General features: G+C 39.8%; 1 protein-coding gene across 8 annotated transcripts in view; it reads right to left on the reverse strand.

Moving 5' to 3' along the window:
* Positions 1-19,284, reverse strand: part of UTRN (utrophin) — a 402,533-nt gene that overhangs the window by 128,159 nt on the left and 255,090 nt on the right. For all 8 annotated transcript variants that reach the window (XM_068938835.1, XM_068938836.1, XM_068938837.1 and 5 more), the window contains 2 exons: positions 13,023-13,195; positions 7,124-7,280 (listed from right to left, as the gene is read on the reverse strand). In XM_068938835.1, coding sequence (XP_068794936.1) covers positions 7,124-7,280; positions 13,023-13,195 — 330 coding nt within the window. The remainder of the gene's footprint in view (positions 1-7,123; positions 7,281-13,022; positions 13,196-19,284) is intronic.

Consider the following 19,284-nt stretch of genomic DNA (forward strand, 5'->3'; position numbering starts at 1 on the left):
AAGGCTGGGACTCTTCGGTTCGGCAGAGGAGAAGGTTCAAAGGAGGCACGATAAATGTTTCCAAATTATGAAGAGATTGGACAAAGCAAGTGAAGAACTGTTACATGCTGAATTCCACAGTACTAAAACAATGGGCATTTACAGTTAAAAAAAGAGGGAGATAAGAATATAAATGGTAGAGGTGTGGTTTTATTTTGTTTTTTTACTGTTAAGTGGTTTGTTTAGGGCGGGGGGAGAGATTTTAAACACAATTGATGATGAGCATCTGGCATCTATATGGCCGTGGGAGGTTGTTGAGGCAGCAAATATCAGCAAATATGAAAAGAAATTAGACAAATTAATTGGAAACAGGTCCAAAACACACACTATAAGAGCAGAGTAGGGTTATATTCTTTATTCTCCTTTATCCCATGATGGCAGATGCTTAGGGAGTAGAAGAGGAACAGATTACACATAGTGGCCAGGCTCAAACATAGTCTCCCAAGACAGCACCTCCTAGTGTCACTGTTATACTGAGATAGATGGACCACTGGTCCAGAAAGACATTTCTTACATGTTTACATCCATTTGTCCCCAGTGAAATGGGACTTGGAGTTAACAAATTATATACATACACACAAATAAATAAATAAATGTGTGTATATATATATATATATATATATATTTACACACATACATATAGATATATTTTTTTTCTTTTTTCTTCACACACAACACACTCCAAATGGCACAGGCAGAGTCTGAGGTATAAGAACACGTTGATCTCATCAACGTGTATAAGTATCTGAAGGGGGAGTGTCAAGAGGATGAGGCCAGCCTCTTCTCCGTGGTGCCCAGCAACAGGACAAGAGGCAACGGGCAGAAACTGAACCACAGGAAGTTCCATCTAAACCTGAGAAAAAACTTCTTCACTGTGAGGGTGACAGAGCATTGGAGCAGGTTGCCCGGGGAGGTTGTGGAGTCTCCTTCCCTGGAGATATTCAAAACCCGTCTGGATGTGATCCTGGGCAATATGCTCTAGGTGACCCTGCTTGAGCAGGGAGGTTGGACTAGATGATCTCCAGAGGTCCCTTCCAACCTAAACGATTCTGTGATTCTGTAACACAGCAGACAGGAGCCAGTCATTTCTAACATTACCATAAGCTATAACCAAGTCATGTAAAGGTGCAGGAAGGAACCCTGTAATCAAGCCTCAAAAGATTACGTAAGGTCCTTAAAATTCAAAACTGTGATCCCACTTGTTAACATGATGTCTAACGTTTGAATTTTAATACAGCTTAGAGCACGTTAAGAATCAGGACAATCAGGAACCATTTCTGACTTCTCTGAACCAGCAAGACATGAAGCAGCTCCCATTTGGAAGCCGTTTAGTTACAAGCTGGCAGGGCAGTATCCAAAACTACAAAGCCTGGATGGGATTTCAGGTGGTGTCACTGATGTGCTTGCATGTTCTCACCTTCATTTGGCTAAGCACTTTGCTGTAGGTGAGGCCTATGCCTACGGGTCACATTTATGAGTTACAGCATCCAACACCAGTTACATGCCTTAACAATATTCAAACTGGGTGCAGGTCATGTCTTGCAGCTCAAGATAATAGAAGAGTGAGCTCCTGGTCTGGTGCATCCAACTGCATTAAGACACCCTAAGGTTTCAGGTAAGTCAAGGACTACTGCAGAGAAGATATGGAGATGCAGTAGACTTACTTTTGGGATATGAGACAAGAAAATATCAAAGAGAAGCACTGAACTTATCACAGTATTTCAAGAGACAGACCAGAAATTCTGAATCACTGTGCTTTTTCAACAGTGTCAGCCTGCTTTCACACGCATTTCACTCCAAAACAATGTCAGAATATCCTCTTTGATATTTGATGCTAACTATAAACCTTCAAAAACATAGGTTTTAATAGGTGGGTTGAGAGCCAGTAAGGTTTTCAAAGTTTATATAGCAGTCTTTGATTAAAACAGCCTAGATATTGGATTACTGGAAAACAGAACACGAGATGAATATACTCATTTCTATACTGAAAAGATAACATTAAAAAGACAATCCCACAGAAATGTTGTATTGTACTGAAAGAAGTGCCTATCAATTGCCTTCACCACAGCAGGACAACTTGCTTTACTCTGCAGTAGTGACAGAATGTTTGGTTCTTTCATTATCCAGGTTGTTTTTTAAGTACTGATCCATTGCACCTTTCCTGACTTATCACAAGACAATTGCACTTTTGGGAACAAGTTGAAATACAGCCAGAAGTAACTTTTTTTTTTTTTATTAACATTAAAAATACACTACACTGACAGTTTAATTTAACAGTTCATTCTTTGTGACATGCTTTTGTTTACATATCATTCTTTCGGAGAAATTGTTCAGGAGAGCACAGTTAGTGATACACACCTGAATCATTCATGTAAGACAAATCAATTACAGTAAATCCTTAATAAGCAATGGCTTTAAGTCAGTCAGATTCATTGTGAGAACTCTCATTTAACTTCAGGCATTAACTACATCCTTCCTTTCCTTTAACAAAAGATTCCTACTCATCATTTCAACCTCTTTTCTTAAGCATATCTCAGAAAGAAAAAAAAGTCTCACTTAAAGCTAAAAAAATTGTACTGCATTTGTGAAACCTTTCTTTTTCATGAGTAATCAGCATTCAGGATTCTCAAATATGCAAAGCACATAAAACTTCAACAGTCCTTAAAAAACTCCTCATACATTGCAAGCTTACTTAAGCAGCTCTCAAACTGTTCAGTAATGCTGACTGACTAGTGGGAAGGTTATTCCTCCTCTTCAGAGAGTATACAGATTTTGAAAACACATCCTTACTTTGAAGAGCTACTTCACAGTAGTGTGGTACAGAATGTTAAAGCTCCTGCTTCATTCACACTTTAGTCTACAGGACCAAATTGCAGTTGTTGTTCTCAGCAAAAACCTCTGTAGATCCTCCTCTCCCAGCCACAGGCTGTTTAACTCTCCCTATTGTCACCCCTTCATCGCTCAAATTTTGGTCAAAATTAATATTTCAGCAACATAGCTGACCAGGTCTACTCAATACAGATGTTGCACATCTAAGTGATGAGATGAATAACAAATTAATAAAACCCTTTCTAGACTAAATTTTAAGAGCACAGACTAAGGTAGCACTGAAATCGTCAGACACTACTCATTTTTTTGTTAGACATACAACTGTAAGAATGACAGAAACAGACTTTAAGATGGTAAAAAAGAAATAAAATCTAGAATAATTAAGTAAGAACAAGGATTTAAGAATAAGTCCATTGCCCAAAGTCAGTCACACATATCAAAAGAGCACAGAGAATTTAGGGCTGGAAAAATGTTTTTTCTCATAGTCTTTTCCTGCCCGTAAAGTAAACAATGGAATTAGAGGCACCCTGAAGGGATAACAACAAAGTAGTTTCCAGTTGGCTAAGCTAACGCTTTTGATAGAAGTGACAAAAGCTAACTAAACTCGAAAGAAATACTTGCAACTTCCAGTGTTTGACTGCTTCAACAAACCAACTTTGAAACATTAAGTACATTGACAGCAACCCCAAAAAGTCTGATGAGAATCTGAAATATTAATGATCCATCCATAGTCATGAAATTACTGAGGAAACACTCATAGGTCTCTGCCCAGTTCAGTTTGGACTTGAATGAACTTAAGCATCTCTGTGATTCAAGATGCATGCATTATTTAGTATTAGCTAGACACTTGTTCATTTATGCAGACAGATGCTGAAAGGATTTGTACGAGAGAGTATCCAGTACCCACTCCTGTTTATTTTGAAATGTCCTGTTCTTTCTTAAACCTAAACCACAGTGATTTATATTAGGTACACTTTGTACTAGTAAAGGAACACTTTCAAATAGCTTAAATCAGGTTTTCCTTCAGAGAGCAGACAGATGCCCAGTGCAAGGTTCTCAGCACGTTTGCAGAGACCAGGAGGTCACCATCCGCATCTCCTGCGCTTGCATACAGGCACAACTCCAGATACTTCCATATCCGCAACCCCAGCCCACTGATTCTTCACAGTACTTTTGCATCATTTCTTTTTTGGCTGCATAAAATATCTATGTAAATATTCTTTAGCATGATCTATGCAGCCAATAGATAAGCAGTTTTACATCATACTCTTCAAAATCCTTATTGAATATTCATACGGAAGGCTGGTGAAGAATACAATGAAATGCAAAACCTGAGCTCATGAGGATGGGCATCAGTGTGAAACACGGAATTAGGGAAAAAGCTAGCACTAGAGACTGAAATGGCAGCTGCCTTCACTTTCTTTTCCCTACAGCTGTTTGCTTCATCAGTTTCTTTGTTGTTGAATTTTCCATACTTTGTGAGTTTGAATACAGCCTTAGGTTCAGGTACATTTCATAAAGCTGATTTTTAATTCAAGTATTTTAAAATTTCCTCTCTGTTTCCTGATACACCTTTCTACAAAGCATTTCTGAGTTTCACTCTTGGGGTTATCCCACTCTTTGGGCTATCCCACTCTTTGGGCTTCAGCCCAAAGACATTTTGAGAACAGTTAAAATCGGAAATTCAAGGTCCCTTATTTCAATGAGACCCTCCTTCTTGCCCTGCCCCTTCCAAGATACGGAGCATAACTCAACACCCAGACAGAATTTTCCCTGTGTTTGACTATGCTTGGCATTTAGTACATGATAAGAACACCACAATGATCAGTACAAATGTTGTTAAGTATTGATGTGTCCTGAAAGATTCCTGCTAATCTGGAAAATCTGGGCTAAATCCGTAACCCTAATTCACATGAATAACATTGCTGTGGGTAATGTTTGTTTTTAAAGAATAGAAGTATCATTGATATTTAAAACAAAAACAAGTTTAAAATTAACTGGCAAACCATTTCTTTCCTCCTTTCCAAACAGACCTCAGTAGCCTACAATGTGAGTTAACTTAAACTCTCTGTCACATAATACCGTACTTAATATAACACTACCAAAGCCAAGCACTGAGTTGGGAGATACTAACAGGGGGAAAGATCAATAAAATTAGTGCTATTTAGCAGAAGCAAACCAGTCAACAGTTTATGTGGGGGTGGGGGGAGGAAATCTATGTTAACAGGGAGAACAGTTATCAAGTAACTAGAAGTCAAAAGCAAATTAAGATGAGAAGGATTCAGATCTAGAAAAGTAAAGGACAGGAAACGAGACTGACACGAGCCCACATCTGAATGAGCTGAGCCAGAATTTCACCATGTGCAGCACAAAGTACCTGCGAGGGAGCAAGCTCAGATAAGCAAGCTAGAAACAAGAGCAAAGGAATCGCAGAGAAGCAAAAATGGAAAGAAGGTAATGGGGAGGAACAATCCGCTCAGTGTGTAAGAGGACAATTTCAAGGCAACACCCTCAGAAGATGTGAAGCTGAAGGAAAGAGGAAAGCAGAGACACACAACCACTCACACAGACAGGCCTGAGGAGAAGCTGACGTGGCTCTGCAGACAGTTCAACAGGGGTGATAGTCATCTTACAGGGAATATGAAACACTTAGAAAGCTTAACATCTGAAGTACTATGGGGAAAGAAACGTGGTTTTTATATAGTTTCAGGATAGCCAGTGATGATAAGTGGAATAAAGGGAGTAACATGAGAGAAATCAAGTCATATCTTTGTAATATTTAACCAATATATTAGTCAGCTATTTAAATAGCTTATTTCTCCGAAGCAGGAACAGGATCAAAGGAAAGGTTAAAGAAAGCTCCATGGTCCATGTACACGTGTTCTGCAGCACACATACACTTATCTGTATATACTGAGATGTTTTACTGAACAGCTTCAGTCTGGGATTTCTAAAATAACAACATCGAAACATTTTGTATGGAATAGTCACATCTCAAATCTCCATGTAGAACTTCCAGCTTAACACAGGATGCATATATTCTGAAAGGAGCAGCTTAAACGTGAAGCACACTACACTGACCAGTGATACCAACACCAGGCACGGAAGGACTGGCAGCGTGGAATCACATCAAATTCTTTTATAAAAAAAATTTGCCAAAAGAGCATATTTAGCATAAAATTTTGAAGGGGTGGGGGAATCACAGGCATAAGATGTACAGCGTTCCCCCCCCCAAAAGGACATCTTTACTCCAAATCCTATCCAAACCAATCACTTAAGTATGAAGAGGAAGGGCAGGAGGGATCTGCAAAGGGATTGGGCACCGCCCCTCGCCGCTCTTCCTTCCAGTTTTCACTTTCCCCCTGAGAATACAGTTTTTCAACTTCATACAGTTTACTAGCAAACTGCAAGCTTTAGTGAAGTAATGAACAGTGCCTTTACAAAGGCAAGGGCAGGGTGCTGCACCTGGGGAGGAATAACCCCATGCCCCAGGACAGGCTGGGGACTGACCTGCTGGAAAGCAGCTCTGCAGAGAAGGACCTGGGAGTCCTGGTGGACAACGAGTTGAGCATGAGCCAGCAGTGTGCCCTTGTGGCCAAGAAGGCCAAGGGTCTCCTGGGGTGCATTAGGCAGAGTGTTGCCAGCAGGTGGAGGGAGGTGATGCTGCCCCCTCTCCTCAGCCCTGGGGAGGCCTCACCTGGAGTACTGTGTCCAGCTGTGGGCTCCCCAGTACAAGAGAGGCATGGCCCTACTGGAGAGAGTCCAGCGGAGGGCTACAAAGACGATGAGCGGACTGGAGCATCTCTCCTATGAGGAAAGGCTGAGAGCTGGGCCTGTTCAGCCTGGAGACTGAGAGGGGATCTGATCAATGCATACAAGTATCTGAAGGGGGAGTGTCAAGAGGACGGGGCCAGTCTCTTCTCCGTGGTGCCCAGCAACAGGACAAGAGGCAACGGGCACAAACTGAACCACAGGCATTTCTGTCTGGAACCTGAGGAAAACTTCTGTTAGGAAACAGCAGTGAAAAGCTGCTATGGAAAATCAAATCAATGGATAAATTTAATCCATTTTCCTTCCTCTGGGAATCACCAATCAGCAACATTTCATAGAATAACATTCCATTCATGAAACACCACATGATAATGGTTCATATCTGGCACGACACAGAAACCGTTCATCATTTCTCCCATCTTCAAATCTGCCTCATTCTATTCTTTAGAGTAGCACATTTATCGATAAAATTTAAGCAACTCACTTTGCAGTGGTCATATTGTTGCTGTAAGGTTGGAACATCCCCTCCAATGGGCATTTGCTTTTTTAGCTCTTCATCTTTTGCATTCAGCCATTTGATTAACTCTTCCAGGGATGTCAGCAACCTGTTCCATTTCTCCGCACTTGCCTCCAAGTGAGCCCTGTGAAAGAACATAAAAGCATTTTTAAAGCCTTGAATAGCATAAAAAGCATGGGATTGTACTTAAAAAAAATTATCAAGGTAGGAACGTTTCAAATATTTAACTGCAAAGTAACTTTGATGCTTTAAAAATCCTCCACTTCAAAACACTTTCTACAGCAAAACAAAATAAGCAGGGAGAGGAAGAAAAACCAGGATAACATGGACTAGTATGTAACTGATGTTTGGATCTACCTAAAATCTTGCAAGCCTGCACATCTGAGCAACACAAAGTGCTCGCCTTTTTTTTTTTTATGAATCTACCCCTGCAATGCATAAAGCATGAGCATCATTTTGTGAGCTAAAGCTTCACAACACTGAGCTCTTTCGTGCCAGGACCTGAATCTCCAGTGCTGAAAGGAACGAGTCATCAGCAGGAAGTTAACTGTGCTGCTGAAAACATCAGTGACCAATTATTTAATACATCACTTTAGTCGATGATGAGTTACTGAAGAATTAAAGCAGCGTGCATCTGTCCCCCAGTGAAGTCTACAGCACCTCCAAATTCTAGTACACTCTTTTCTATCACATTCAAAATTACCTTGATTTGATGGCTTCCCTGAAGTGCCATCTTTGACTCAGTCCAGCTATTCTACTTTTAGTCCAGTTATTCTGTGTTCTTATGGATTCCATTCTGAGACCAACATACATATAGTTAGCTTATACCAGCACATAACAATTTATTTTACCACACAGGTGATGGAGTAGAGCTAAGTCTTTTTCAGTGTAGTCTGACACTAGCTCTGCACCTTCCTGGTCCTGAACTGAACTTCGCTATCCTGTGTCCTAGGTTTTCTCTTTATGTTTTGCACATAGTTTTTTATTCTTTTTCTGAATCACTGTACCTTGCATCTTGACACTTTCACCTGCTGTCTATTGTATTATCATTTTAAATAGCTGTTCCAATGAATTATTAGTACTGATCTGACAAGAGTTGGACTGAAAGGGTGATGTGCTGCCAGGTTTACTTAAAGGAAAACTTAAGTTCGGGTAGGCTGGGATCTTCCAGGGATACTGGGATAGATGAACCAAAAAACAGTCAGTAAGAGTGCATGGGGGATGGGGGAAGGACATATAGAGAAACATCCCATCTCTGTAAGGGTAAACTAACTAGCTTCTGGAAGAAGAACCTATTCTCCTCCTCTGCTCTGTTCAGGAAAACAGTAGGTAGCTACTTGAAAAAGATTTTACAAGTACATGCTAGAAGTGATGTTCTTCTCTATACAGTTTCCTGCATCAGTGTTTCTGTCTTCCCTTATTCCTGTCACTAACACCTTTCTCTCAGTTCAAACCAGCTGCTGGTAAGCCTGGGTCTAAAAACAGCTGAGCCAGCATCCTCCCTTACAATGAGTTATAAGTGACCTACTGCATTTACAGTTACATGCATATAGGACGAATGACTTTTGCGTCTTCTGCACAGTTTTGGTCCACGTTGTCACAGTTTCCGAGTTAAAATATACTTTCTCAGCTCTCTTCATCTCTTTTCAGCTCTTCAGGACTCACTAACCAGAACTACTTTCAAGGCAACTAACTTTCTTGCTGTGCTGTTAACCTCATCCATACAGCAAGTTGCTACACAAGGTGCCTACTCCACTGAAAATTTACCCTTGAGCATTCACAATAATTAGTCCCTCCAGCCCCCTGCTACACATCCTGACAGCATGGAGTGGCCCATGTACCACGTCTGCCTTCTCCTTTGCACAACTAGTTTGACTTCCTGTCAAAAAGCCATCAGAAATATCAAGTTGTCAAGTGTTGCCAGTGCAACACTTTACCCCCATGTGTTAGGTATTCAACAGAACCAACCTCCTTTCTGGAAGTGAAAACAGAGTAAACTTTCCTATGAATCTGGCAGAGAGGAAAAATTTTCCTCTCATCTAAGCCAAGGTGGTTCAGGTATGAATTCACAGTTTTGCTATCAAGCCCACAGATTTTACAAAAATAAAGAATCTTTATAGATCTTTAAGAACAAATCACAACTCAAATGTTTAGATCCATAGTTTTGCATTCATCTGAAAGTGAAATCTCTATTCATCATGACTTATTACTGTCTCTAGTAAGGGTAAGCAGCTCTCACCTCTAAAAACTGGCACCGTTTGAGGCTTCAGGATTCCGCTCTAATTATTTAGTTGAATTCTTGTACACAAAATTAATTAGGATTTTGCAAGGGAGGGGGGAAGGGCAAAACTGTCAGTAGTTAGGTATTTAAAGGGCCCTTTAACGGTGGTTCACTGTTAATTTAACATTCACTGCAACAACGTTAACAGTGAACAAACTAATTTAGTATTAATGTGAATGATGTGGCATATAATACAAGATTAAATTCATTGTAATTTACCACTAATGAGTGTCCATGTACATGCCAGATTAATGAGAGCAGCAAAACATCACTAGCATATGATTTCAAAGTCCATTGCAAGGCAGACTTCAGGGGGCAGAGAGGGGGTGCAGGGGAGGGAAGAAGAGTATACTAACAGACACATTAAAATCTCTCCTTGAACACAGAGCTACTCTCTCTATCAACATCAATCTGCACCTTTCCTGAATGTTATCCTTCTAATCTTATCAGACGCAACAGTGAAAATAAAAGTGAGAGGACACAATAGCAGCTGATGAGCAGACACAAGCATTCATCCTCCCGAGGAGCAGAGAGACATGCATTCAGTAAACCTCACTCAGAGCAAATGCTACCTATAGGGAAAGGGACCTAGATATGTTCCAATTTGCTTTTCAGTGCAAAGTTTTAGTATCATGTTTACATTTGTGATACAGACATTATCGAAGAGTTAGAGTCAATAAAATATATTGAAGTTCGGAAATATTCCTTGAGCTGCTTTGCTCTGAAAAAGAGGACTTCTGCCCTTGTTTAGGAATTGGGCCTTCTACCAATGCAGAGTCTGCAAGCAAAGCTTCAAGTGTTTGTGTCCATGTGATAAATGAATTGGCAATTTTCAGAGACTTGCCGCGTGAAGTGGTGGTTTAAGAATACATTCGGATAAAAATACAGGTCAGGTATATATGATTATGTTTTGAGCACTGGTTGGAGCAACAATATTCCCCAGCATCCACCACCCTGTATTTAGAAGAACTCCTCAAGCAATCTTGGCAGAGCAGGAAAAACATAGGCTCTCCATGAAGCTCAACAGACTCAGAGCACCCTCTCTCCTTCCCTCCCTGTGCTCAGGGAGAATAAGATAATGCAGAAGAGCAACACTGACATAGCTCCCCTTCAGCTGACCCTGGGAGGCTCTCTTCACAGCTGGTGACCTACTCAGATTTTGCTTCTGCTATTTAGGTAACACTTTTCCTGCGGAGCAACAAGGAAACACATGGAACAGAAAAAGGTTAGTGGGTGGTCTAAATTTAGAGACTCCTTTTCTGTCTCCCCCTGTACTTTTACCTCTGTTGTCCTCCAAATACTAACCCCCCATCCCTACCCAGAGGGGAAAAGAGTATGTCCTAAATATCTGGCTTTAAAAGACATATCTGTAAGAGGAAAAAAATATATATATACATATTTATTTCAGGAATATCAACTTGCTGATTTGTTTTCTTCCTAGAAATAAGATAACGCAGTAAGAAAAAGAAAGAAGTGTGAATAAATCTAGGAATATTTCAGCAAGAGGTACAGTCCTCTCAAATTGAAGCCATAATCTCTACAAGTGCAGTTTTAAGTAGTTTCCATGCATTTTAAAATAAGTCCTAAAAGTGCTGCTTTTTCAGTTTGAAACTCTCTAGTTATAGCAGCAAGAAAGTACAGTCCATGCAGTAACTAGCATGATCAGCTCTAAGGACTGAAATAGTGAAGAAAGCCTCATGCTGTCTCCCTATGGGAGAACAGTGCTTTCAGCAACTATATCAAAATAATCAGAATATAAACATAGCTGCAAATATTAAACACAAACAAACAATCCCCCCTGACACACACACACACACACACACAGAATAACCCCAGTTTAGAAGCACTACCCCAGCTAAACTCCAAACAATCAGATTTTTCAGTCGTCAGGCTAGGACATTGTGCTGTTCTCACAATTCATCCATATATTTTTGCTTTCCACAATTCTTCCTTGAAATAACGTATACAAAGAAAAAGTTGAAGGTCAACTAGTAGCAATTAAAAAGCTTAAGGTGAACAGCCAGATTAACACACCAACTTCACACCAGTTGTACTGCTTGTTATTTCCCAACAGACGTTTTCACCATTCTTGTGCAAATTGGAGAACTGAACTGCAATCAAGAAACAGGGCAAAAAACATGACCTCAAAAATACTATCCTCTGTTCAGAGGCATCTGAGATTCAAAAGGTTAATTTATTTCTCTTATGTTTGTTCCAGTATTATCTTCCCTGCCTGCCTCTGTCTTGTAGCTCAGTGAGTCATGTGGCTCAGCAGTATTACACACATCAGCAGAGTAGCACAAACACGTGGTCCGCTGCACAGCATTGACATGTTCCAGATCTACACAAAAAGAAATGAGCATTCACTGCACAACAGCAGTCTCTGTATTGCTGCCTCAGAATTAACAACTGCTAGAGTAAACGGCTTGAAGGCAATTTAACCAGTAATTCCTCCTAAATTATAATTAACCCCAGGGAGGACAGAACAACTGAATTGTTATTTTTGGAACTTTATAGTTGCTGATTAAACTATTAACATATGAACATGCTTTAGTGTCACTCACGGGTTGATTTATTTGCCGATACAGCTCATAAAAACCCAAGCTTAACCATACTTTTACCTGTGGTGTGGTGGTGCCATTCTTTACACGTTCCCTCGCCAAACTGCTTGGTTCTTCTGGTCCGAGCTCTGCCTACGTGCTTTTGCTGAGCCAATTCTTCCAACTACACTTAGCTATCTAGCAGGTTGGTGATGGGGTAAGTGGAGATGAAAAGCAAGCATCACATTTTTCCCCTCCGTCTCACGCTCTCAAACTCTTGTGCCTGAATTCCAAGCTCCAGTCATTTTTCTGGTCTTTGGAAAATTAGTATGAATGCTTAACATTGTTCTGTTCTATTAAAAGTACAATTTCCTTTAATCAACAGAAAAGCAGTAGCAATTAAAAGCTCTATACATGCTTTTCTGTGTAATTAAATTTAATGTGAAATTTTATTCACATTAATGAATATGTGATAATATCTACTACAAAATGACATCATAAAGATTTTAATACCAACTGCGCTTGGATAGACAGTGAGCTTTTCACTTAGCACTACTAGGATCAAAAAATTTAAAGGCTTTTCTTTATCAATATGTACTTTAAAACATTTTTTACTGAATACCTGTCAAAAAATTCTGCTGCCAATAGGGATGTAGACACTCAAGATGCCAGCGCTATCAAAGTAATCATTTCAGTGGTAAAAACAAACAAACAACAACAAAAAAACCCTGATTTCTCCTCAGTAATTTTAACTTCACAGAATTACTTCACTGACGTTGCTTTTGATTTACAGTAAGGAAAGATTCAACGCACTTTCTGGAAAATTCAGTACAAATAGGCAAGTCAAAACTGTACAGCTTTGCAGAGAGCAAAACAAGTAGTTAAGCGTCCATCGTCAGCAAGTGCACCAAGTTTTCATATAAGTGCTCAAGGTCTCTTACAGAAGAAAACTGAGATTTTACCTCAATGCCACAGACATGCTTCTGGAGCCTTTTAGAAGACAGCAATTGTGCCCCCCTCATGTCTTGATGTTTTCATTACTCACCTGATGTTAGCTGACTTCGCCTTCAGGTCATTCCAGCGCTGGTTCATGTCATCAAGTCGGTGCTGGAGCAGAGCAGCTTCCTCAGCGTTCCCCAGGGCTTTCACCATCTTCTGTCTGTTTCCATCAATGCTTTTAAAGATGTCATTGTGGGCATCAATCTCAGCTTGGATGTCCTGGAATATCAACAAGAAAAGCCCAGACATCTTAGTTCTCTGTTTAAAGCAAGGAAGATGTTATTCCTACTGCAATTCTTAAACCATTAGGCCAGAGCACATCATCTTTCTTGTGTGTCTCTAGAAAGAGATGCAGAGACAAAGACCTGTACCCCATTAACATCATTATAAAAGGTTCACCTTTCTTAAGCATGAGAAAAGGAGTTTGAAAATCACCCTTAACTGTGAAACAGTACTTACAACTATGAACACTATTTTTTTAAATTATTTAAATCACTTACAGTAAATAATTCCCTACTTGTTTCCCACATGTTTCCTCCGCACAGTACTGTATTTGCAAATGCACTAGAAACTTTTCCCTGCTCAGAGATCACACAGACTCAGCCTTAGCAATGTTGTCTCGTTCCTCTTTGAAATAAAACATTGCAGAAACTTTACACAACCATCCTGTTCAATTCACATGGTATAGTGTTTTATGACATACATAACGAATGTTTCTAACTAAAATCTATGTCCCTAAACTGCAAGTAAATAACCATAGCTACCACAAAACCCATTTTTACAATTCAGTTATCAGATACCATCTGCTGCATTATGTAGAGAGGTAGACATAAAAAGGTCTGCATTTTGTAGAAAAACTGAAAAGTACTTGCAGTTTCATTTCAAGTTACTCATTTTCTTCTCCCCTTTGAACGTAAACTTTTTATTCTCTGATCTCATTTCTGCCTCAAAAAGCACATTACAGTAGCTATCTTCATTTAACTAAGCACAGTATTATTCTTAAAACGTAACATAAGACCAGCAAATGAAATCTCCCGTATCATTGCCAATGCTTTCTAGCATCTGTACCTCAATGTATACTCTAACAGAGAAACATAAATGTGTGAAGAGCCAGGAGGTGTATTGCCTGTCTCAATGGGATTAATCAGCAAAGATTGTGACAGAAACCTGAGGCAGATGTAAACAAGCTTCTTTTGCAAGGAAGAAATTCAATAACCCTGACATCCCTTAAAGGTTGTATTCTGGCAGGCAGCCCCTCAGTGCACTCTAGCTATTCCCAGGGGCAGGAGAAGGCAAAGGAGGGGGTTCTTTCACCTCCACCCTCAAAATTTAGCCCTGCATCTAAGAACGGATGCTATATATGTCCACAATTGATGGCTGGAAACTGTAGCCATAATAGCATTAAAACTTTGTTTTTCCTTCCCTAAATAAAGTAAGTAAATATACAGCTGGAGGGATTGGGAAGCAGGGAGAGAGGGCGGGGAAACAGCGAAGCTCTGGCTCTCCAACTGAGCTACGACATTACCTCAGAGAACTCTCTTCTTTGCCCTCAGTTTCACCACCTTAAATGGGTAAGACGACACTTTTGCTGCCTTTAACCTACTTTAATAAACCCCATCATTCTGAAAACAAATACATCAAGTGACATTTAAAACGGATGTGTCTAATAATCAACAAACCCCAATAAGACAGCATAGTCACCAATTAAAGCACATGCTTGTATGAAAACATTTGCAGATCCTGACCTTCCAACTCTGATACGCAAGCAGATCCTCTGAAAACCAGCTTGAGTCCAAATGGCAGGAGATAAAATTGAACTCTGCTTTATACTGTTGTAAGTACACACTAATCTGTACTACAGAAATCTGCCCAGGTCATATCCATTTCCATGCCTCTTCAGAGCTATAAAACAAGAGTTTGCAAACTGATCTCTAGTCTTCCATTCTACAGTAACAGTGCTCATTTTAAGGCTGTTGAGAACCTTCACCAAATATTTTATCTTTGATTACTTTTGAGAGAGACAGTTGTAAGTATGCATGCTTAAAACTTCAAAACAGAGTTTCACTTTAAAATGGGTTTGATTCTTGCATTTGACAGTTGTCATGTTACATTGAATAAGGCATGGTAAATCTTCTGTTTGCATTCTTAAGACCCATCTGTGAAGGCCATATTGTGACAGCTTAGTTCAAAGAATCAACTTTGCTAATCAACTTCTCTACCTCTTTTCTGATTTCCATTTTCCAGAAAGAGGAAGTACTTTCAGTTGATGGATAAACAAAATAGAACTGCTATTAAAGTCAATCGGTGCCACTGCATCAGAGCCTTCAAAAGAAGCAGGAGAAAAATCCAAACAAGGCATCTCAATTCAGCATGTATATGGAAGAAGTATAGCAGGCAGGTGTGATGTCAAAGCTGGCTAATAGCAACAGATAGACATAGGAGAAGCAAGTTATGCCCCAATGATGATTATAAAAAGTCTTCAAGATTTTTTTAAGATATTTTCCTGTGCTGGAAGACCAGCAAAGATGAAGGGCTCCCATCTTGTCCCAAGACTGCTCCTAGTTCCCTCAGTAATTCTTCTTGCTCACTGTGTAATCGTAACCTTTCCCTTGATTCTCCTGAATTTTGTAACCACATTGTGCTTGCCTTCCCTTAAAACTTCTTATTTCAAAGTAGGGAGAAGAGCTCTATCCATCTTGTACACATGCCAATTCATGTTCATCCAATCTTATTATTTCTCTGTCTCCTGCCTTTTTCTTGATCATGATTCTTCATATTCTGCATCATCTTCTCTGTGACAAATAAGATGAAAAAAGTTGATTATCCCTGCTCAGGCTCCAACTGGCATCAACTCTACTAAGGGTAAGACAATTAAAATTTTTCAGTGCTTTAAAAATAATTATAAACATCTCTCTATAATTATACAGACGATCCTAAATCCAGAGTCACAGGGACAACACACTGAAGGATACAAGTGAAGAGGAAGAAGAGAACTCAGAGTCCCTGAACTGTCATTACATCAGCTTTATTTTTTGGGATATGGCTACAGAGATGCCTTAAGGTTATATTTTGCTAATTCTGAAAATGTTTGTGTACACATATTTATTACATGGGATTGACTGATTATTGATATGAGGTCAGCAGATATATTTACATGCACAAGTGTATGCAGGATTAGTGTCCTAAACTAAAAGATCTCATTGAGGAAAAAGTTCATCTTATATTTAAAACGAGCTGCAAGTTTCAAAGTTTCAAAAGATAGAAGGGAGAAGAGCTAACTAGCCTGGCATTTTTATCTACTTTACCCTAGTGAGGATATTAGAAGATTGCTACTTTTCTTACGCTCTATTTAAGATTTAAAATCAAACTGCTGCATATATGCTGCCTAGGCAACTCAAGAGCCTGGTGGCTTTAAAGAATATATAAATATGATACGTGAGACTCAATAACATTACAGACTGCAAACTGAAAATCACCAGAAGACATCACCAATTGCAGCTGGTGTTGCTACTAGAACAGCCCAAAGTCAGACTAAATCAAGTTGCCCAGGGAAAAAGGAAGTGTAGGACAAAGGTTTGAATAAAGCCTAACTTAAGTGACTCCATGCACAAGGTCAATCAGCTGTCAAACTCCCCCTGCTGCCAAGTGCAAAGATATTTTAAACAGTTACAGCAATAGATAATTGTCCTTTGGAACTTATTTAATTTTTTATGAAGACAAACTCAAGACAAAAAGAATTCATAAAAGCATTCCCATGAAAGCAGTATTCTAATGCTTTTTTTTTTTTTTTGGGGGGGGGGGGGGGCAGAATCCAGAGGGCCCTGTAATGCCCTAAGCAGTCACTACATTCATTTCTACTCATGTTTTTTCAGATTTTATTTGATGATATATTACGATTATCACAGGCAAAATATTTTCCCATTAAAAGGCCCTAAGCCCTTCTGTTGAAGATAAAAACATGATTGGTTGAAGAAAACTCCATATCCCTACCTCAAAATTAAAGTGGAACAAACAACGTGCATTTTAAAACACAAAATTTTGCACGACTCCATTTTCACTATAAAGAATACTTGAGGTTTCTGAAACAAAGATATAACACAGAAAAGATATTCTACTACACAAAGCGAACAACAAGATGTTCCCATCACGTTACAGATTCTATAATCAAGCTTCTACTATATTCGACACTAAGCAAAACACAACTTACCCTTTTATGGAAAAGATCTACAGCATTTAAATTGTTTTATGTTTCCAAGCAAACAGAACTCCATTGAATTTCTATAAAGAGCTGACCACAGAGCAGGGATGGCAAGTTATAGCATATAAACTACATGCAGCTTCAAAGAAACAGCCATGCACGTCGGAGGCTGACACTGTGCCACAGGATTAGCCACAGACTTGTGTTGGCACGCAGACTGCTAGGTAATTGGAATCCCAGCTACAAACTACAGAACAGGCAAACTGTTGTGGCTTTTGACCCAAGTGAAGATTTTGGTAGGAGTGAATAGGACTGTGGTCAACTACTCATAAATGTAAAATAGCTTGAAGAACTGCATATGCCCTAACGAAGGTACCCCAAGCTACATTGCCTGGACGGTTTTGTATTTCTCACATCCAATACCAATCACGCCCCCTGACTGGAATAGGGCAGCAGACTTGGTAAAAGGAAATGCAAGTCCCTCAAGAATGACCGCCCATTTCCTTCACTGACAACATCCAAGCCAGCAAAGGCTTAAATTATGGAGGTATGGCTTTTGCCCCCTTTATTCCTGACCTCTCGTGGTAATGACTGCCCACGAAAGCGTCTGCAGAAACTTTTCCACTGAAACAGCTAGAACAGCAAATGTCAGTGGCAACTAAAGGTCATAGCTATATGCCACAGATATCAGGCAGAATATCTTTCTTTGAGGTCTCATAGCAGGTAGCAAGGCAATGGAAACTTTTTATAGCATGTTGTTTATTCTGTTTTGAATCAGATACATTTTACCTGCTGCTGCCAACTGCCTTTGAGTACACTGCTGTGTCAGATGTTCCCTTTAGCCTACACTTCACTTGAAGCTTTCACTTTTTGATCACCGTCAAGGAGGAAGTAAGAATTGGGGCATGTGAAGGTGGCCATTGCGACAGGGAAACGGGACTTTTATTGCTCTCCTCTTTGCAAATGCAAGGGGTGGGAGGGAAAGAGGGAAGCTGTTGCCAAAAGAGACAGTTAAAAGGAATTCTCCAGTCTCTGGAGAATCCAGGTACTCATCTCAGCCAGGAAGTCTGCCCCTCAGGTTTCAGAGGACACCCATAACTTGACAGTCATAGCTTTAGAAAAGCTCACCCCATCTGCTGTATCACATAGGCCTGCAGTGGCTGTCCGCTGTTAGGCAATCAGCTTATAAAGAACTCACACTTGGAAGAATGGTACACATGCAAAACCCCTGGGTAGAACTGCCAAGATCAAAAATCCACCACTGGCAGAACCGTATATAAAGACATAACCCTCTCTAAAATGTCATATGCCTCTCAGTATAGCCAGTGTGACTACAGAATAAGAAGGATCAAAGCAATTGAGTTTAGATGTGACAAACTCAACTACTACTTAAGTTCTTAGATAATTCAGGGGAAAAAAACACTTTTTTGGGGAAAAAAGCCTTTGGATATTTTTCATGTCTGATTTTCACACTCTTGTATTACCACAAGTCTTGCACCGCAGCTTCAAGTTTCCAAAAAGTTGTCTCAACTTGCACTCAAACTCAATAGATAATACCTTAAAAGGTGACATATGGTGTGGCTAAGGATTCTTTTAATCACAAGAATAATGATGCACTTAAGGCTGAGAATGCCAGCCTGTATTTGACAACTTTTGTGGCTCAGTCACGTGGCAGTAACCGAACATCTGAATGGCATCAGAAATCCATTAATACTAATTCCAGCAGTCACATAATTGGGACTGAACAAAGCCAAAGCAGCTCAGCCCACTCGAGTGTAACATGACTCTACTTTTGCATAGGAAGGGAGTAGGAAGGGAGTGTCGTGCAAGCTCCTGCAAATGCCATCTGGCTTCTGCGTTAACAACCACAGTAACAGCCCTTGTAATTCTCCTTACAACATATGTTAATGGATACAAAAAGTTAAAGGAGCTTGAAAACCAGAATCACTGTCATAATGCTGTTTCTACTGCCAGCAAACTCCTCAGTAAGAAGGAACAGGATGGGTGTGTGGGAAATCATGTGAGGGACATGATGCATGGGAGAGTGGAACTTGCTAAAAACAAAACAAAACAAAACAAAAAACTTGCTCAATAAGCAGTTTCTGATCAA

The sequence above is a fragment of the Struthio camelus genome, chromosome 3 (assembly GCF_040807025.1).
Source record: "Struthio camelus isolate bStrCam1 chromosome 3, bStrCam1.hap1, whole genome shotgun sequence".
NCBI lineage: Eukaryota > Metazoa > Chordata > Aves > Struthioniformes > Struthionidae > Struthio > Struthio camelus.